The sequence below is a fragment of the Gracilinanus agilis genome, chromosome 1, assembly GCF_016433145.1.
Source record: "Gracilinanus agilis isolate LMUSP501 chromosome 1, AgileGrace, whole genome shotgun sequence".
In the NCBI taxonomy this organism is placed as follows: domain Eukaryota; kingdom Metazoa; phylum Chordata; class Mammalia; order Didelphimorphia; family Didelphidae; genus Gracilinanus; species Gracilinanus agilis.
Window position 1 is genome coordinate 436926931 of NC_058130.1, and position 17843 is coordinate 436944773.

Consider the following 17843-nt stretch of genomic DNA (forward strand, 5'->3'; position numbering starts at 1 on the left):
TCCTGGGGAGTTAAATCTATCCCTTAGAGTACTGATTTCTCTCTATCAGAATATCTTCTACTTAAAATATAAAGGTCATTGGTGGTGGTAGGGAGCAACTTATTTGTTTAAAGATGTTGATTGGTTTTTTTTTTTTACTTTTGAGACTCAGAAATTGACTTTGTAACTAGAGACACTAAGATGAGAATGAATATTATTATTATATAGACAACCATTCTTTTCCTTTTATTCTACAGAGTACAGCTAGAAACAGCCCTTGGACAAGCTGCTCTCCAGGTTTTATTCCTTTATTTTCAAGAAAGGAAATAAGCATTTAAGTGCTTATGATGTGCCAGGCACTTTATTAAACACATTTCAAATATGATCTTGTTGAGGTAGCTATTATTATTTCCATGTTAACAGTAAAGAAAGCTGAGGCAAAGAAAGGTTAAGTTAACTTGCCTATGGTTATAGAGGACCAGCTCTATATGTCAGGGGTCCTGAGTGGCGTTTTACGGCGTCGGATTGCTAAGACAGGAAAAGAAACTGAGAACAGCCGAACTAGAGGTTAGCCCATGCTGATCCGATGCTATGGGATTTGGACTTTATTTTATACTGGTTTCAAACAAAGAACACAAAGAAAGAGTAACAGCTGTGAAGGGGTTACAAATCATACACAATCCATTAAAGTCTAAAAAGTAGAGATATGGGTGCAAGGACAAGGGCCAAATTCCAACCACCAATTAGCAGGGTTTACTTCTGGGAGCAGAAATAAATTTCATGGAGATGTTTACTAATTGCGTTCTGCCTTGATTTACAGATCTGCACCTGGTCAGATAGTCTGGACTAAATTGTCCGGCTCCAGTCTTTATCTAAGTAATATATTTTTTAGGTTTCAGGCTTCTTAATTATCAAGGAGAGAAATTGTCAAGGAGAGGAATTGTTAACTCAGTAGCTGCTGGTCTGGTTAAGGACTCAAAGCTTTCCAATAAGAATGTTGAGAGGATGTGGGGATCTAAAAATGAGTCAAAAGAGGAGCCTCGGATTTTTACCTTAGATGGTCCATTCTATCTGCATCTGACATGTAGTGCAGAAAAATCATACACGCAGTTTTACTTGCCGATGATTTTGTAATGGGATCCAGATAAAACATCTATTACAGACTCTGTTTCTCTAAATGACTCCTAATAGCCTCTTGGAGGGGTCAAGTTGTTTTTGGATTAATCTACCTGCTGGTATCAGAGCTTTTCAGGGCTCAGGTGACCAGGACCAAACACAAAGACTGCCTCAGCCTGGATTGGTCACGTAGGGAATCCAGATAACAGGCCTTAAATTTGACCCTATTTCTCCAATTGGCTTTTTACATATAACGGCTTTCAACATATGGTCACACAACTGACCAAGGACAAGGTTAGAAAGTGTCCTAGGTTAGATCCAAACTCAGGTCTTTCTGGTCCCAGACCCAGAGCTCTATCGACTATACTGCTAGCTGCCTTGTTGCACAGATAGAAAAAGTTATTGCATTTTGTAGTTAAATAAAATTATTGGGATACCAGCTCATCAATTTTTTAAGATCATTGAAAGCATCTTCATTATAATTGCATAACAGATATTGCAGCAGGAATGATAGTTATCTCATCTTATTCTTACATGTTTTTAATTTCTTGCACTAAGTCTGTATTTTGTAAGTTTTTGATCTTATAATCTCATCATTTTGGAGGTTCAGAAAGAATGGTTGAAGGAAAATTCACTATTCTGATATTATTCATAAACTATTTTTAGATGGATAAAGTAAGTGCATTCCTTTTTGGTAGTTGAATAAGAGTATCAAAATGTAAGCTCAACCCACTGTAAGGTCAATGAAAAATCTTTGAGCCATCTCTAGAAGCAGACAGAACAACAAAGATGACATCTTTCTCATTCTGTTGCCATAGAGTTTTAAATTTCTCTTCTGGACCTCTGAGCTTTAAAAGCTTTTCATCCTTTCAATGTAGTTTGGATATTATGAACATTTGGTATGATTACAATGATAATTGCCATTATCATCATCATTATTATTGTTGTTGCTATTATAATTATTATTATTAGATAGATTGTACTGCCTCCTCCACAATTTGAGCTGAATTTATAAGAAATGTTTTTGATAATGCCATGATGTACTCCACAAAATAACCAACAGAGGGATTTGATTTATTCAAATGATTTTCCTCAGAAGTAGGCATGTGAAGAGATTTAAAAGATTATTTCTAATGTATTACTCAAGATTATAGCTATGTCATTAAATGCTTTTATATATTTATTTATCACAAAATTATAAGCCCAAAACTATTATAGTGACCTAAGTCAAATTACCTTGGTGAGTTAGTTTCTCTGAAAATGACAGTTAATGGGTAATACAACATACAGGCATGTATGTATGTATTCATAAATATAGTTATGCTTTATTCAAATATACATATGTGTTTATATAAATAAAGCTGTGTGTAGATACATGCATATGTGTGCATATACATAAATATATGTGTCTGTATGATCTGTTAAATTTCCATTCACATATATGAAAATGGTCATGATATTCTAGTTCCTGTTCATTTTCTCTAGCAATGCAGCAAAAAAGCCTCAGCCTCATTATTGTGGATTTTGAAGTCATCTGGAATAATTGCAAACCGTCCTTGGCCACGGATAACTCTCACAGTTACCACTACTACCATTATATTAACCATGGCCATCTTCAACATGGTAAGTACCTCCACTTGTATTCTTTGGCATTCTTTCAGCCAATTCCTTTTCTATTTCTTTCGGATTTCTTAATGACTTCCCATGATTGAGACCTGTAGTTGTTTTAGTGGAGAGATAAATACCATTTATGTTTGATAAAATTTTACTTCAACTTTCAATATGATCATAAGAAGACATTTGAAATTATCTTCAAAAATTTTTTAGGTAGGGAAGTTTTATGGGCTACTTCTGCTATTGCTATGGACCAAAGGGCTGGGAAGGACATCAGAAACTTAAGACACAGATGTTCACCCAGAGGAAAACAGAGAAATACGAGTGAATGGTTCCAAAGAACAAAATTGGGAGTTATAATGGTCCAAGCCAAGGACTATTACCAAAATTTGGTTCACATAATACAGAAGAAGCATTCTGAGTTGCAGAGCACATGTTGTCTAAACTTTTCATCTCTTCCAGTGTTTAGCATTATGATCTGCAGAAAGTAGCTGCTTAATTTTAATTGAATTGATCTGACACTAGGAATATAAATGAAATTACCAAATCAGGATCAAGAGACCATGGGGAAGATGACAAAGTCAGAGGGGAGTATATGGCATGGCAGCAGCTGAGAAAGTATTTATTTAATGAAGGATTTCTGGGAATTCACTGTTCTTTAAGCCCAGGCAGGGCTACAGCTGTCACTGCTATTAAGAACTGCTCTTCTGAGAAATTTAGGCAAAAATTTTACTGTCCTTGGTTCTCCTGGGCCCTCGTAAATGTGTTTTCATCATGAAAACAGAGACCAGTGAATTGCATTTGGCATTTAAAGCCTTTCACATACCTCCTGGAACCTGTATATACATATAGCATGCATATTATATATGCAGAATGATATTTATGTAATATTTACACATAATATGTGTCTAATATATACATGAATTTTATGTGCATAATATATACTGTGAGAAATAGATACACAATGACACACACATAAATGTGTTTCTATATGGACACAAATAAAATTGATGTAATATAGGATAATATAGAAAAACATATGTAAGATTAAAAATTAATGTCCGAATGCTTCAAGTATTATATTTCATAGTTTATTAAAAATAACTTGAAGCAAGACAAAAGTAATAGCCTCAATAAAGAAAAAAGTTTTCCAGGACCACACACTTAGGGCTGAGAGAGCACAGAATCCCCAGAGAAGAGAGAGAAGAGGGTGGGGTTACACATCTTATAAACAAAATGTGAGGACTTAATGTGGTGGGGAGAGGAAAGGAATTCTGGGAAATAATAAAGGAATTCTGGGGTCCTGTGGTACAACATCCTAACTACATGCATCATAATATATAATGATATATAAAACATATCCACTTATATTTATCTAAGGACATACTGTATTCTTCCAATATAGTGGAAGAAATGAAACTCTGAGCATAAAAATTTTCTTATTTTTGTGTTTGTATCCCTAGTACCAGCACAATGGACAGGTAGGTGGCATTGTGGATTGAGCTCAGGAAGATCTTAGTTCAAATCTGGCCTTAGACACTTACTAGCTGTGTGACTCTGGGTAAGTCACTGAACCCTGTTTCTGTCAGTTTCTTCATCTATAAAATGAACTGGAGAAGGAAAGGGTACACCACTCTAATATCTTAGTGAAGAAAACCCCAAATGGGGTCATGAAGAGTCAGACACAACTGAAATGATTGAACAACAAACCTGCACAATACCTGACACATAATATGTATTTATTAAATGCCTGTTGATTAAGTGATTGTGAATCCACCTGAAGAATTACTATTAATTCAGCATAAATTTCCATTCATTTAACAAAATTGAAAAGATCTCATCCTGGTCTGAAAGTCAATAAATTCAATGTAAAGTCTACTAAAATTTACAGCTGTCATCATATATTTTAATAATAGCATAGTGTAGACTTTCATTGGACCTTGATGGATTATATTTTGGAAAGTTCAGAGGACTTATATGAACCTCTTCCTTAGTTGCAACCAAATTTCTTTATCAAAAAAATCAGAAACAATATTGTGAAACATAAAGGTATTTTGAAAAACTGAAAATACTCTTGATTTTTCTTTTTGGGCCATGTGATTTTACTTTTCATGAAACCTGGTCTTTAGTTCCCAAAGAAGGTCTTTTTTTGTTTAATAATGGATAATAGCTAAACTTTTTTCAATAATAACCTTTAAAATCATTGAAACTTAGCTATCAGGGATGAATTCCATGTTAATGCCTTAGTATCTTCAATAACTGTGTTCCCTCAAAGTTGTCAGTCTTGTTCACAAGCCAGTTGTTGTGGAGTGCCATTATATTCATGTTATAGTCATGAATTTGCCTAAAACAATAACCAAGATACCAACCATTATAGCAGTGCTGACTGAGGTTCAATGCACCAGTGACCTGCAGATGGATCAGAGAGTTCCTTAATTACATTTCTTTAAGATAAAAAGCTGAATAAGGTTTTAAATGTCATTAAGCAGAGAATTAAAATTCAGTATCATCTTTAAAAACGAGAAAAAGAGATAAAGACCAAGAAAACATGAGGGAAAAGAAGCAGCCCAGGCAGTAATCAAATTAAGTAATGTATCCTCAAAACAGCCTGTATTCCTACAGCATTAGTGTGCTTCTTTGACACAACATTATCTGCATAAGCAACATTAAAAATCATTTAGTGAGAGGCAGCTAGGTGGCTAAGTAGAGAGCCAGACTTGGAGACAGGAGGTCCTTGGTTCAAACCTGACTTCAGATACTTTCCATCTGAGTGACCCTGGACCAGTCACTTAACCCCAATTGCTTATCTTTTTTTTCTGCCTTGGAACTGATACTTGATATTACTTCTAAGATAGAAAGTAAGGAATAGAAGAAAAAGAAAAATGAAATTCCAGTCATTTTTCTTAGTTCGATCCTAATTTGGGGATGAATCAGAAATTTACTTTCATGTTAAACTAGGCAGCCTTTCAAGTATTTGAATATATATATATATATATATATATATATATATATACCTCCCATGATTCTTCTCTTCTTTAGGCTAAAATTCTTCAATTCTTTTGATTGATCTTCATATTGCAATCTTGAGGTCCTTCAACCTTTCCATTGTTGTCCTATGGATGCTCTCTAGGTTAGCAAAACACTTTCTAAAATATGATGCCCAGGAGGCAGCTGGGTAGCTCAGTGGATTGGGAGTCAGGCCTAGAGATGGGAGTTTCTAGGTTCAAATCCGACCTCAGACACTTCCCAGCTGTGTGACCCTGGGCAAGTCACTTGACCCTCATTGCCCATCCTTACCACTCTTCCACCTATGAACCAATACACAGAAGTTAAGGGTTTAAAAAAATAATAAATAAAATATGTCCAGTTTTGTATAACATAGGGTCGTTTAGCCCAGAAAAGAAATCACTTAGGAAAGACATAATATGTGTATCTAATTGAAAAGATTGTCATGTAGAAAAAGGATTAGACATATTCTGATTGGTCCTACTGGTCAGAACAAGGAATCATCAATGGAAGTTGTAGAAAGGCAAATTCCAGCTTGATTTAAGTGGGGGAAACCTAACAATTAGAGCTAGCAAAAGGGAAATGAGCCACCCTACATAGTAATTGGTCCCCTCTCATTAGAGGGACCTTGATTCCCCCTGGCTGAGGACATTATAGAGAAGATTCTTATTCAGTTACAGAATTCATTAGATAGTCTCTGAAGTATCTGAAATGTTGTGATTCTCTTCCTACTGTTGAGTAGCCTACAAATGGGAAAATAAGACATCTAAACAAAAGAACTGATTAAAACTAGTATCTGTTAAGTGTCAGATGAGAAAATATTTTAGGGGAAGAAAGTTTGGGTAGTTACAATTTGCTTCATTGAGTAAATGAGACTTAAGCTGGTACTGAGATAGAGAGGAAGAAGGAGATTCTTGACAAAGAAAATGGCATGATCAAAAGCATGGAGAAAAGTGTAGGCATTTTAGGAGAGTAAAGAACTAGATAATTTGACTGGAGTATGAGGCAGCAAGGTAGTTCAGTAGACAGAAAGCCAGGTATGCAGAAAGGAAACCTTGGGTTCAAATCTAACTTCCACCTAGTTATGTGACTCTGAACAAGTCACTTAACCCCAGTCACTACTCTTCTGCCTTCAAACCAATACTTTAGTATCAATTCTAAGACAGAAGGTAAGCGTTTAAAAAAACAAACAAACAAACAAAAAAACCTAAATGGAATGGAGCCATTGAAGGTACATGTACAGGAAAGAGTAAAGGAATACAAAGCAATGTTTTAAGAAAACTAATTTAACAACAGTCTCTCTAACAAATGGATGAGAACAAGGGAAGAATATATTTATCCCTGCTTTCAAGTAAAATCTCAATATTGTATCGAATTAGTATGCAGTTTCTTTCTTTCTTTTTTTAAACCCTTACCTTTTATCTTAGGGTTTAGTGTGACCCAGGGTCACACAGCTAAGAAGTATCTGAAGTCAAATTTGAAACCGAGACCTTTCATTTCAAGACCTGGCTTTCAATCCACTGAGACACCTACCTGCCCCCAGTATGTAGTTTCTAATGTAAGACAAGTTTGGGACCTTTTCACATATTTTCCATTATAAAGCTATCACTGTTCCTGTATATCTTGGCAAACAATTAAGGCAGAGTTTTATCAGAACCTTGAATTAAAAGGAGTAATATTCCCTCAATTTTTTTTTCTTAGATTCCTACTAACACTCAGTGGTTTTCTTTAAGTAATTTGAATACTCAAATGGGAAGCGTCATTTCTATAAAGGTGGGGAGAGTAACTTTTCCTGTCCTGTAAAGGAAACATTCAATAATACATTATAAACAAATGAACCAAATAATAATTCCTTAACCTATGGAAGAGTTGTAATTCTTTTTTTTTTTTAGCCCTCACCTTCCATCTTAGAATCAATACTATGTGTTGATTCCAAGGCACAATAGTGGTAAGGGCTAGGCAATGGGAGTTAAGTGACTTGTCCAGGGTCACACAGCTAGGAAGTGTCTAAGGCTAGATTTGAACATAGGATCTCCCATCTCTAGGCCTGGATCTCAATCCACTGAGCCACCCAGCCGCCCTCAAGAGTTGTAATTCTTCCCCATATTCCCTAATTTACTATATGGAAGATATTGATACACTAAGGTTGAGGTACACAATTTAATTTATAGTATGTTCTACTTTCTAAAAAGCCCTTTTCATGTACCTTTCTATATTGAAGATTGAGTTTTATCACAAATTAAATTAGTTTAATTTGAGGCTATATTTATGTAATTATGGATCTGGATTAGCAAGATAACAGGACAATGGTACATCTGAGGTTCTAGATGGCCATTTATCTTCCCTTTTGTCCTGCCATTGGATTTTTTTTTTAAACCCTTGTACTTCGGTGTATTGTCTCATAGGTGGAAGATTGGTAAGGGTGGGCAATGGGGGTCAAGTGACTTGCCCAGGGTCACACAGCTGGGAAGTGGCTGAGACCGGGTTTGAACCTAGGACCTCCTGTCTCTAGGCCTGACTCTCACTCCACTGAGCTACCCAGCTGCCCCTGCCATTGGATTTTAGTGACACTGGAAGGCAGTGAGGCTGAGGACTTTGTATAACTCTACTTTACTTAATTCCAATTCAATCCCAAGACTAGCAAAAAGAGCAAACCTTGAGAAAATTAAAAAAAAATAAGGAAGAAAAAGCTTACTGTGATAGGACAAAGAAAGGAAGATATATTTTTCTGTATTAAGGTTTTTAGAATGCTCTTTGGGTATATTATAGACAAGGCTCTATGATAGGCACTAGACATACAAAGTCAACAATAAAATGATCCCTGCTTGAAGGAGCTTAGATTCTGCTACATACACAGATAACTCATTACAAAATGAATGCAAAGTAGTTTTCAAAGAAAGAACACCAACAACTAAGGGAGATCAAGAAAAGTTTCATGTAGAAGCGGGTATTTGAACTAAGCTTTGAAAGAAATTAGGGATTCTTAGAAGTAGAGGTAAGAAGACAATACAACGGAGTCATTGGTAACAAACTCTACAAAGGGATGGAAATGAAATATTATGTACTGGGAGCATCAAGTAAGACATTTTGGCAGAAATACAGAATGGGCGAGATGTAATAATCTGAGTTTGTTCTGCAAGGCTTTGTTGGAGACAGACTATATAAAAGGCTCTAAATATCAAATAGAGAGGCATTTATTTATATTTGGTCATAGAGGAAATAGGAAGCTATTGAAATTTCTTGAGCAGGAGAGTTACATGACCAGATCTCTTCTTCAGAAATATCACTTTAGCAGCCATATGAGTGATAGATTGAAGAGGAAAGAATTTGGTGGCAAAGAGACATATTTAGAGACTAGCAGATTGTCCCAAGTCTCTGATCTCTGGAAGAATTATTTTTGTTGAATAGACCCTGAAGAGATAAAACTCCAAGTAAACTCTGCCTAACACACACACACATACACGCAAAAATGTGTGTATGAATATGTATATTTATACACACATAAACATATATACATATATATTAAAACCATTTTTATAAAAATACATAACTGCATTGGGTCTGCTTTTAATATTCAAGTAGGTGTAGGATACTGAACATCTAAGTGAAAAATTGAAAAAATAAGACCAAATACGTTCGAATATCTAGATTTGGAGCATTATATGGTTAATATATATGGATTTTTGACTAAGTTGATTTTTATATGGATGTTTGGGACTGAGACAGTGTTGAAACCACTGCTACTCTTTTATTTCTTGGCATTTTTATTGTCATTTTGCATCATATTTTTCTTAATGCTCTCTAAAATTCTTTTGAGAATCTTCCTATTGATTAATCATAGTGTGGTTTTTTTTAGATACAAGAACAAATTCACAAATAGTCAACTCACAACTATCTAACAAAGATATTACAGGATAACAATTAGCATGACCTTGTGAAGAGCAAACTCTGTAGACTGGACCAATTTAATTTCCTTCTGTGATATACAGTAATGAGGCAAGGAAGCAGCTATCACAATAATCTATTTGGGCTTTTGGAACAATGACATTTTAGTGAACAGACTAGGAAGAAGTGAACCAGATGCTGAATATAAATCATTGATTTTGTTCAGTTCTTTTAAAAAAGCATGATGCTAAGCTGTATTAACTATGACATGCAAAATCTTGGAAGCAATTCCACAATTCAAACCCTTATTAAAATGTCATGTGAAGTGTGAGTCTCTTCATTTTTTAAAGGATATGTAAAATCAGAGGACACTAAGAACTGAAATAATTAAAAGAATAAGGAAAGAGGAGAAAAGTGATGATGATTTAACTGTAAAAGAAAGAATACCAGACTGTTGCTTAGTAACTAGGTCTAATAATATGATGAATATTATTATGTATCAAAGGCTTGATCAGTAGATTGATACATAAAAAAATTATAAACCACCACACACATGATGTTTTCTGCAAAAGCAACTTTAAAGGATTGTTGAATAGATATTTGGCCTTGATCTCAGACTTTCTTTATTTGAGAAACACTCAAGGTCCTGATCTTCCGGGCAGCCAGGGACCCAACTTCACAACTTCACATCTCCCAACTCTCAAATTCCTGAGGTTACTGGTATAGAAGTTACTGGTCTACTGTAACTGGCATAGAAGAAAAACTGAGTCTTAGGCAATTTTTCCAGAAAGCCTATCAGAAAGAAATTTATCGATTAAATTCTAAATGTATCTGCTTAGAGAAATTCAATGGAGCAGAGATTCAGTCTGCTTTTGAAAATCTCCTGAACACAAACTATCTTCATCTTATAATTTATAGAATTCACAAATAAAGACAAGCTTCTGTAATAGAGATTTAATGAGGGTACAAAGTTTAGGAAACAGTGTTTGAATCATCAAAGAGAATAATACTATTATCTGGACTGTAGCAACTGTGGACACCACTTCCTAGAAAACCATTTTCCTAAAACCATTTGGTCATTGATCTACAAGGGAGGGAGGAGGGATATTCTTAATTTGATTAAACAAAAGGCCTTTTGTTCTTACTAAGTATATTACTCTAATCAGTTTATGGGAGGATTCCCTCCAGAGCTGATCTGCCAGTTTTCTTTAGGAACTGATTAGACTTTAGAATAGGAGGGAAGAAGAGATTTGTCATTTCTAGGTATTGTCTTCTCAAAAGAACAGAGAAAGTTTTCTACTCCTGTGAAACCAAGAACTTCAGACTTAACAGTGGAAATATATGATTTTTTGAATATTTCTAAAAGGAAATGAGGCAAGAGTTTAGGGAGCTTTAGTGTGCTTTTAAAATGGAAACATTCATTTTTAAAGATGACTGGTCTCCGGTTTGTACTCATGAAAGAAAATGGAAAGTAGGAAAAGGTGGCAAAGAAGTTTTTTCATTTTTATTCATTTTCACTCTGACCTTCTGATACCCCTTTTGAAGTCTTCTTGACAAAGATCCATTTCCTTATCTAGTTCATTTTACAGATAAGGAATTTGAGGTAAACAGGGTTAATTAACTTGTCTAAGTTCACACAGCTTAGTAAGAGTATCTGAGGTCAAAATTTAACTCAGACCTTCCTGGTTGTCTTAAGGCACTCTTAAACACTATACCATCTACTGTCCCCAGGATCACCCAGGCAAGTTACAGCCTATGCTAATAGCTGACACTGCCTCTGTGGGGAAGGGAGAGAAAGTAATCCCTCACCATTCTAGAAATCTTAGTAGTATACTAAAGATCTCAAGGCCCAAGGAAAAGGGTGTAGTTGTTTCCATTTCTCTTCATAGATCACCAAAGAGAGAAGTTTGTCCTGACTCACTCACCAGTTATTTTCAACACAACCTTACAGTCACAATAACACATGGGGATCATGGACCAATGAAGAGTAGTTGCACCATCCCAAAGCGCTATATAATTCTTCAGATTAGAGCCAGTGGATTTGTCTAGTTCCACAGAAAATTCTCCTTTCTTTCAAAGACCCACGCCTTTTAATTTAATCAAGGAACTCAGTTGATGAGGAGATATTCACTCAATCCATGCTATGATTGGAAGGACAAAAGAGATCATTTGCTCCCTAATCACATAGTAAACAAAATACTAACATACTATTTTAAATTATATCAAGGGTTCAATTAACTATTCATTCAATTCATTCAAAAAATATTTGCGTGAAGAATAGTGTATAAGAGAACAGGTGTATTTCAAAGTTCAGATAAAAATTGACCCCTGCGAGTTTTTAGTGAGAATAAAACAAAAACACAACTCTATTAAAGTTAATATTACATATGTAGCATTAGCTTTCATAGCTTCTCCAGCCGAAATGAAAATTGTTAGATTCTTTAAAAAGTCTTTGTAATCTTGTGGAGTGATAGTTGAACAGACATTCCCTAAAGAAAGAAGAGTATGAATCTTGATCTACGAAGAATGTTTAGGATACAGCTTTAATAACTATTTGTAAAGAGATTGAGTTTTAATTGTCATCTATGAAGAGACATTTCTGGTCTCAACTGAAAAAGGATAAGACAACACAGTGTCTAACCCTTTTATCATGAATAATTAAGTAGATTTCTTGAGAAAAGACTTTAATTGGTATCTTTTATGAACTGCATTGTGGGACTGTTTTCTGAAAATGAAAAGAAGAATTAGTGATATTGAGAAGTTACTCTGTGATCTATGATAAGATAATGTAAATAATTATTTATGTACTTTTTATTATTTGCCACTCTATTAATGAACCAATAACACTGATATTTATTTAAGTCTATGTGACTTAAAGACTTTGGTATATAGAGATTATTAATTGTCTGTAGGAAAAATGTTTTCTACATTTTACTAAGAAATGATATATTTAATAAATTGAGGTAATGGTTCAGAGCTATTAATAAAAAAAATTCAACTTATTAATCAATAAAGAAATATACAAAATACCCCTGGAATATCTAAGAATTTAGGATTATAAAAACAAATTCAGTAACAAGTCAAATACTAGGTTGAGGGGTGACTACCTCATGTAGGACACAAATAAAGGGAATATAAAAGGGAAACCTAAACAACACATATACACATCACATATAGATGTGTATTATGAAACAAAACTATGTGAAGGCAGACTCAGGGGAGGGGAAGCAATTATTATTGATGGGGAGATAACGGATTGTTTCCAAAACTATGGACATATCAATGTGTCATTTAATGTGTTTTAAATAATTGGTAGTAAATGATAAAGTCAAGAGTGTGACAAAGCATGTTCATAGCAAAGGGATTAATATGAACAAGGGTAATAGCCTGGAGGCTAAAATCAAATCAATGACATTTATTTTTTTTTTAATTCTCTCCTACTTCTTGAGAAGGTAAGCAATGTATCATGTGAAATCCTTCAAAACATTATTTCTATATTAGTATTTCAACAATAATTTATTAATAATCTTTGTGTCCCTAGGGAAATGTTATAATTAAAAATCTCGAGAGACTGCATGTTAATTTATAATTATTTATTAGTAAAAGTTGGAGAGAGAGAGAGAGAGAGAGAGAAAGATAGAGAGAGAGAGGCCATCCTAACTAAAAGTCTCCAAGCCACCCCACACTTCCTCTGCTCCCCCTCCCAAACCCAGCTTGAACTCAAGTCCCACTGGACTCTCAGAGAAAGCTGTGGCAGGACAAGATGGCCCCATCACATGAAATAAGGCCAGTGAAGTAGACCAAGGAGAGTGCTAGCTCCCATCCAGGAAGCATAAAGCTCCCTTGAGATTCCCCTCTCTGGCTAATAAAAATAGTCTTTTCCCTCCTACTTAGAGTCTTTGATAGGACTTGATCAACTTCCATCCAAGTCCACAGTCCTGAATTCCAGAGACATCACCCATGGTCATTTCAAGACACATTGCTCTGGGACTTTTACTAAGCTCACTGCCAGAGCATCATGTTAACAAATGTACATGGCCAATCAGTGGTGAGAATGATATCAAGAATCTGTTTTTCAAACTGAATAAATAAGTATAATTTATATTACATTCACACAGAAACAAAGAAAAGCAAATGGCAGTCCTTACTCCCAAATTGCTCAATATCTGAGAAAAGCTACATCAAAAAATTATATACCAAGTAAATTGGAGACAATCAACAGGGAAGTCACAAATATGAAGGAGAATCAGGAAGGTGTCTCCTGAAGTAGTAGGATTTTGAGCTGGACCTTGAGAGAATTAGGAGACAGATTAGTAAGAAGAAAATCCCAGGAAAGAGAGACAGCTTCTGAAAATGGTAGATGAATTGTCTTCTTTAAAGAACAGCAAGGAAGTAGATCATAAGGAGTCCTTGGAAGGCAGACCACAGTCCAGTTTGGAGGGCATGAAGAATTGTGAGGAGGGAAATTATGTGAGCATAGACTAGAAAATTAGGATAGACTCCAGAATTTCTAAAGATACAACTCATATTAGGTTGCATAAATTGTATTCTATTCGTTAAAATAAGCTACAATTTCAAAATACCATAATACAGCATGTTGTCTGTAGTATCTGAAAGAAAAGAAGGAAGAAAAACTTAAAGTCTCTGACATTTTATTTTTGCTTCTTTTCTTTCACATGGTGATATGATTGAGAATTTAATGCTATGCTTTTAATATCTAGAATGTCTACTTTTATAAATCCCCAAAGTAAAGCATTTTCCTTTAACTTGTCAGTTCTTGATACATTATTATTCAAATGGATTATATTCTGCTCCCCCAGAAGCTGTATTTATAAAATATTGAACTCATAATTTTTTGCCAAGAAATTTCTCCATTCCTTCCCATCTGATTTAAGGGTTTTGCTTTTCCCCTTCTCACAGCTTCCACAATAGCAGTCAAATAATGATGGTTATGCTTTTGATCAATTCTTCAACAGCAAATCAATACAACTCTCAAGCTTCTTTGTTGTTTCTTTTAAATTAGCATTTTTTTCTGAATTTCATTAAGTGCTGTGAAAGCTAAAAATAATCAGAATAACAATCCATTATACCAAATAAGCTAAATAATCACACTTTCTAGCTGATATTGGTTCTGTTTAGCCAAAACCCTAAAGTTGTTAATATTTAAATATTTCAAAGAGCTCCAACATGAGGATTAATCAAAGTAACAGAATAAATGAGGACATAGAACGCTTTTGATTTTAAAACCTGATAGTGTAAGATTTGGTTATATACCAGGAAATCAATGCTAAAATCTCCTCAGCTTCACTTTCCCTCTTTAAGGTAGAAATCATTATATACACTGGCTTCTAAATAGATGAGCACTTTTATTCAGGGAACTGATATAGCAAATAACCATGAAAGGAACTAGTTTTCTTCATTTTCTAAGGATCATGTTACATTGGACAAATCTGCCTTTCTAGTATTCCAAAGGATGCCCTTTCTCAGAATTTTGCTATTTTCAATATAATGGTCTACATTCTCCCTATACCTTGGGACTAGGACAATGCCTAATCTATAAAATGGTGAAAATATAACATATGGTAGCATTAATCCTAAACTGCGTTGTGTGTCATTTTGCTCATTAATTTAATATAGATTTTATGCTGAACTCATTTAAACCAGTCTGAAATAAGATCAATGAAAGATCCATAGAATACTGTATAAAGGTTCTTTTTCTTTTTCATTGTGACTTGAATTTCTGCTTAATTGTGCTTTTAAAAAAAGGGGGAACCCCACATCAAATAGCATTAGTCCTAACATTTTTTGTACCTTTAGATAGATATTTAGCTGAAATAAGTCTCTGGGATTGCAAAGGGGCCAGTATCCTTAATAGTAACCTTTTTATTTTAGAGTACTGATTAGATGCTTAGCTAAATCATTCATCTTTCCTTATACTAGAAAACTTCAGAAAGTTTCAAATAGAAAGCCATTAGTATTTAATGCATAAAGGCACGTATCTGTTGACAAAAGCAATTAAATTTTTCCTTTACCACAAAGGAAATAATGAGTAATTAATGAGTAAGAATTCACCCTCCTGAGTTTCCTTTCTTGATTTAGCTTATCCTAATTATGTGCTGTAAAATTGTTTCTCTCTCACAGTTTTTCCTGAATGAGGCAGAGTTAGTCTTCTCATCAGATTTCAACAGGTCAAATGTAAGTGTCCCTGAACCAGTTGATCCAGCTGACCAGAAGTCTCAGAATGCACAAAAGTATTTTTTTCTACCAGTAAGTATATTTTACTTTTATTTATAAGAGGAAGTAAACATATCATGAAAGAATGTCTTATGATCTAGAATAGGTATCACACTTTCTTTTTTCTTTTTTTTTCTTTTCTTTTTTTTTTTTTTTTGTCTGTCTTTTAAACTCAAATAGGCAGGGGGCACCTAGTTGGCTCAGTGGACTGAGAGCCAGGTCTAAAGATGGGAAGTCCTAGGTTCAAATCTTGCCTCAGATACTTCATAGCTGTGTGTATGACACTGGGCAAGTCACTTAACACCTTTGCCTAGCCCCGTGATGGCAAACCTATGATGTAACTGCCAGAGGGGGCACTCAGAGCCTTCTCTGTGGACATACACGCCATTGCCCCAGCACAGTGCTCACCAGAATTTGTTACTAGAAAGCTAAAAGGAAGTGTTGCAGGGCTGCTCTTCTCCCTCCTCTCCACATGTACCTGAGGACATTCCTTGCATGACCCACCTCTCTAAAAGGTTCACCATCTCTGCTCTTCTACCTTGGAACCAATACACAGTATTGATTCTAAGATGAAAGATAAAAGGGTTTTTTTTGTTGTTGTTGTTGTTTTTTAAATAAAAATAAACTTAAACAGACAATAACATACTTTTTTTTTAAATGGTAACTTCGTCAAGAAAGGATCTTTCATGTTAAACCTGTTAAAGTCACATTTACAATTATGTAATGTATTTGGACCAACTTGATGCTATTTCATGAAAGCCAATAACTTTGCTTTTAAAGTTAAAAGTTTTAGTTTCTGGTTGTGACTGAATAATGGGCAAGTCACAATATTTCAGATATCTTTAACATGAGGATTAGAACCCTATCTAGATCACAAAATGATTGTAAGGAAAACACTAATAACTTTAAAATAGCAATCTTCCTCTTCCCTCAACTGTTGTTTCTTTCAATTGTTTGTGTCTGTATAATTTAGCATTTAATTATAAAACACTGGCTGTTGTTCATGAGAGGTAGCCTGGTACATTGAAGTAAATACTATATTTGAAGTCAAAAGAGTCATATGTTCACCTGCTAAATATAATCTTAGCTGTGAGACTCTCTGAGCCTTAGTTTCCTCTTCTTAAAAATTGGGTCAATAAAACTTTCAGTATCTTCTTCATAGTTTTGTAGATTTAGAGTCAGGCCAACTTTTCCAGGTCACAGATGAAGAAAAAGGTTAGAGACATTAAGAGGCTTATCTAAAGTCACAAAGGGAATTAGCGGAACTGGTATTTGAATTCAGATTCCCAGGCACCAAACCCCGCCTTCTTTTCTATGTACAGGAAACATCTTGCAACCCTTAAAGCAGAATAAAAATATCACCTGCCATTATTCATTTATTGATTTATTTGCTAATTATTCTATGTAGCAGTCTTATTTGTCAACTTACTATCTAACCTCTTCAAGGGTAAGGACCAGATCTTCAATGTTGCCTATATTCTTCATTGCTCCTAGCACTAGAAACTTTCTTACACACCTACTCTCAATAATTCTTTGCCAATTGATTTAACAAGCAACTTGAACCCTCTTTGTTTCCATTTTAACACTTGTTGCCTTAGCCTCTTAAGTGAAGTCCTTCAAATTTTAAAGAATCTATGATGTATATAATATCATTGATGTAAGCACTTTCTACACTAATACATTTCTTTCTGTGAATCTTCCAGAGAGGATTAAACCAATGTGCTGAAGCCCATTCTAGCTCAGTATCAGTACATAACCAGCCCAACACCTTTTCCCATTATATATGGATTTCATGTGCTAATGTCCACTTAAATTTATTATTAGTCTTTCCATTGATCTTTGATTCATCTATAGCTTTGAGCCTTCTGAAATCAAGAACGTTCTATGATTCATAGCCATGGACTTTTATGGTACTCAAAAAAAATAAGTACAAATTGTTCACTAGCTGATCACTTTTTTCTCTGGAAATGGTTTGTACCAGAAAACAGGTATTAAACACTTCTTTTAAA

The 17843-nt window shown here is 34.6% G+C and overlaps 1 protein-coding gene across 1 annotated transcript in view; it reads left to right on the top strand.

The window, feature by feature from the left end:
• The window catches only part of ADCY2 (adenylate cyclase 2), a 574349-nt gene that overhangs the window by 496670 nt on the left and 59836 nt on the right, over positions 1-17843 (top strand). The window contains exons 17-18 of the mRNA XM_044681919.1: positions 2581-2718; positions 15742-15867. Coding sequence (XP_044537854.1) covers positions 2581-2718; positions 15742-15867 — 264 coding nt within the window. The remainder of the gene's footprint in view (positions 1-2580; positions 2719-15741; positions 15868-17843) is intronic.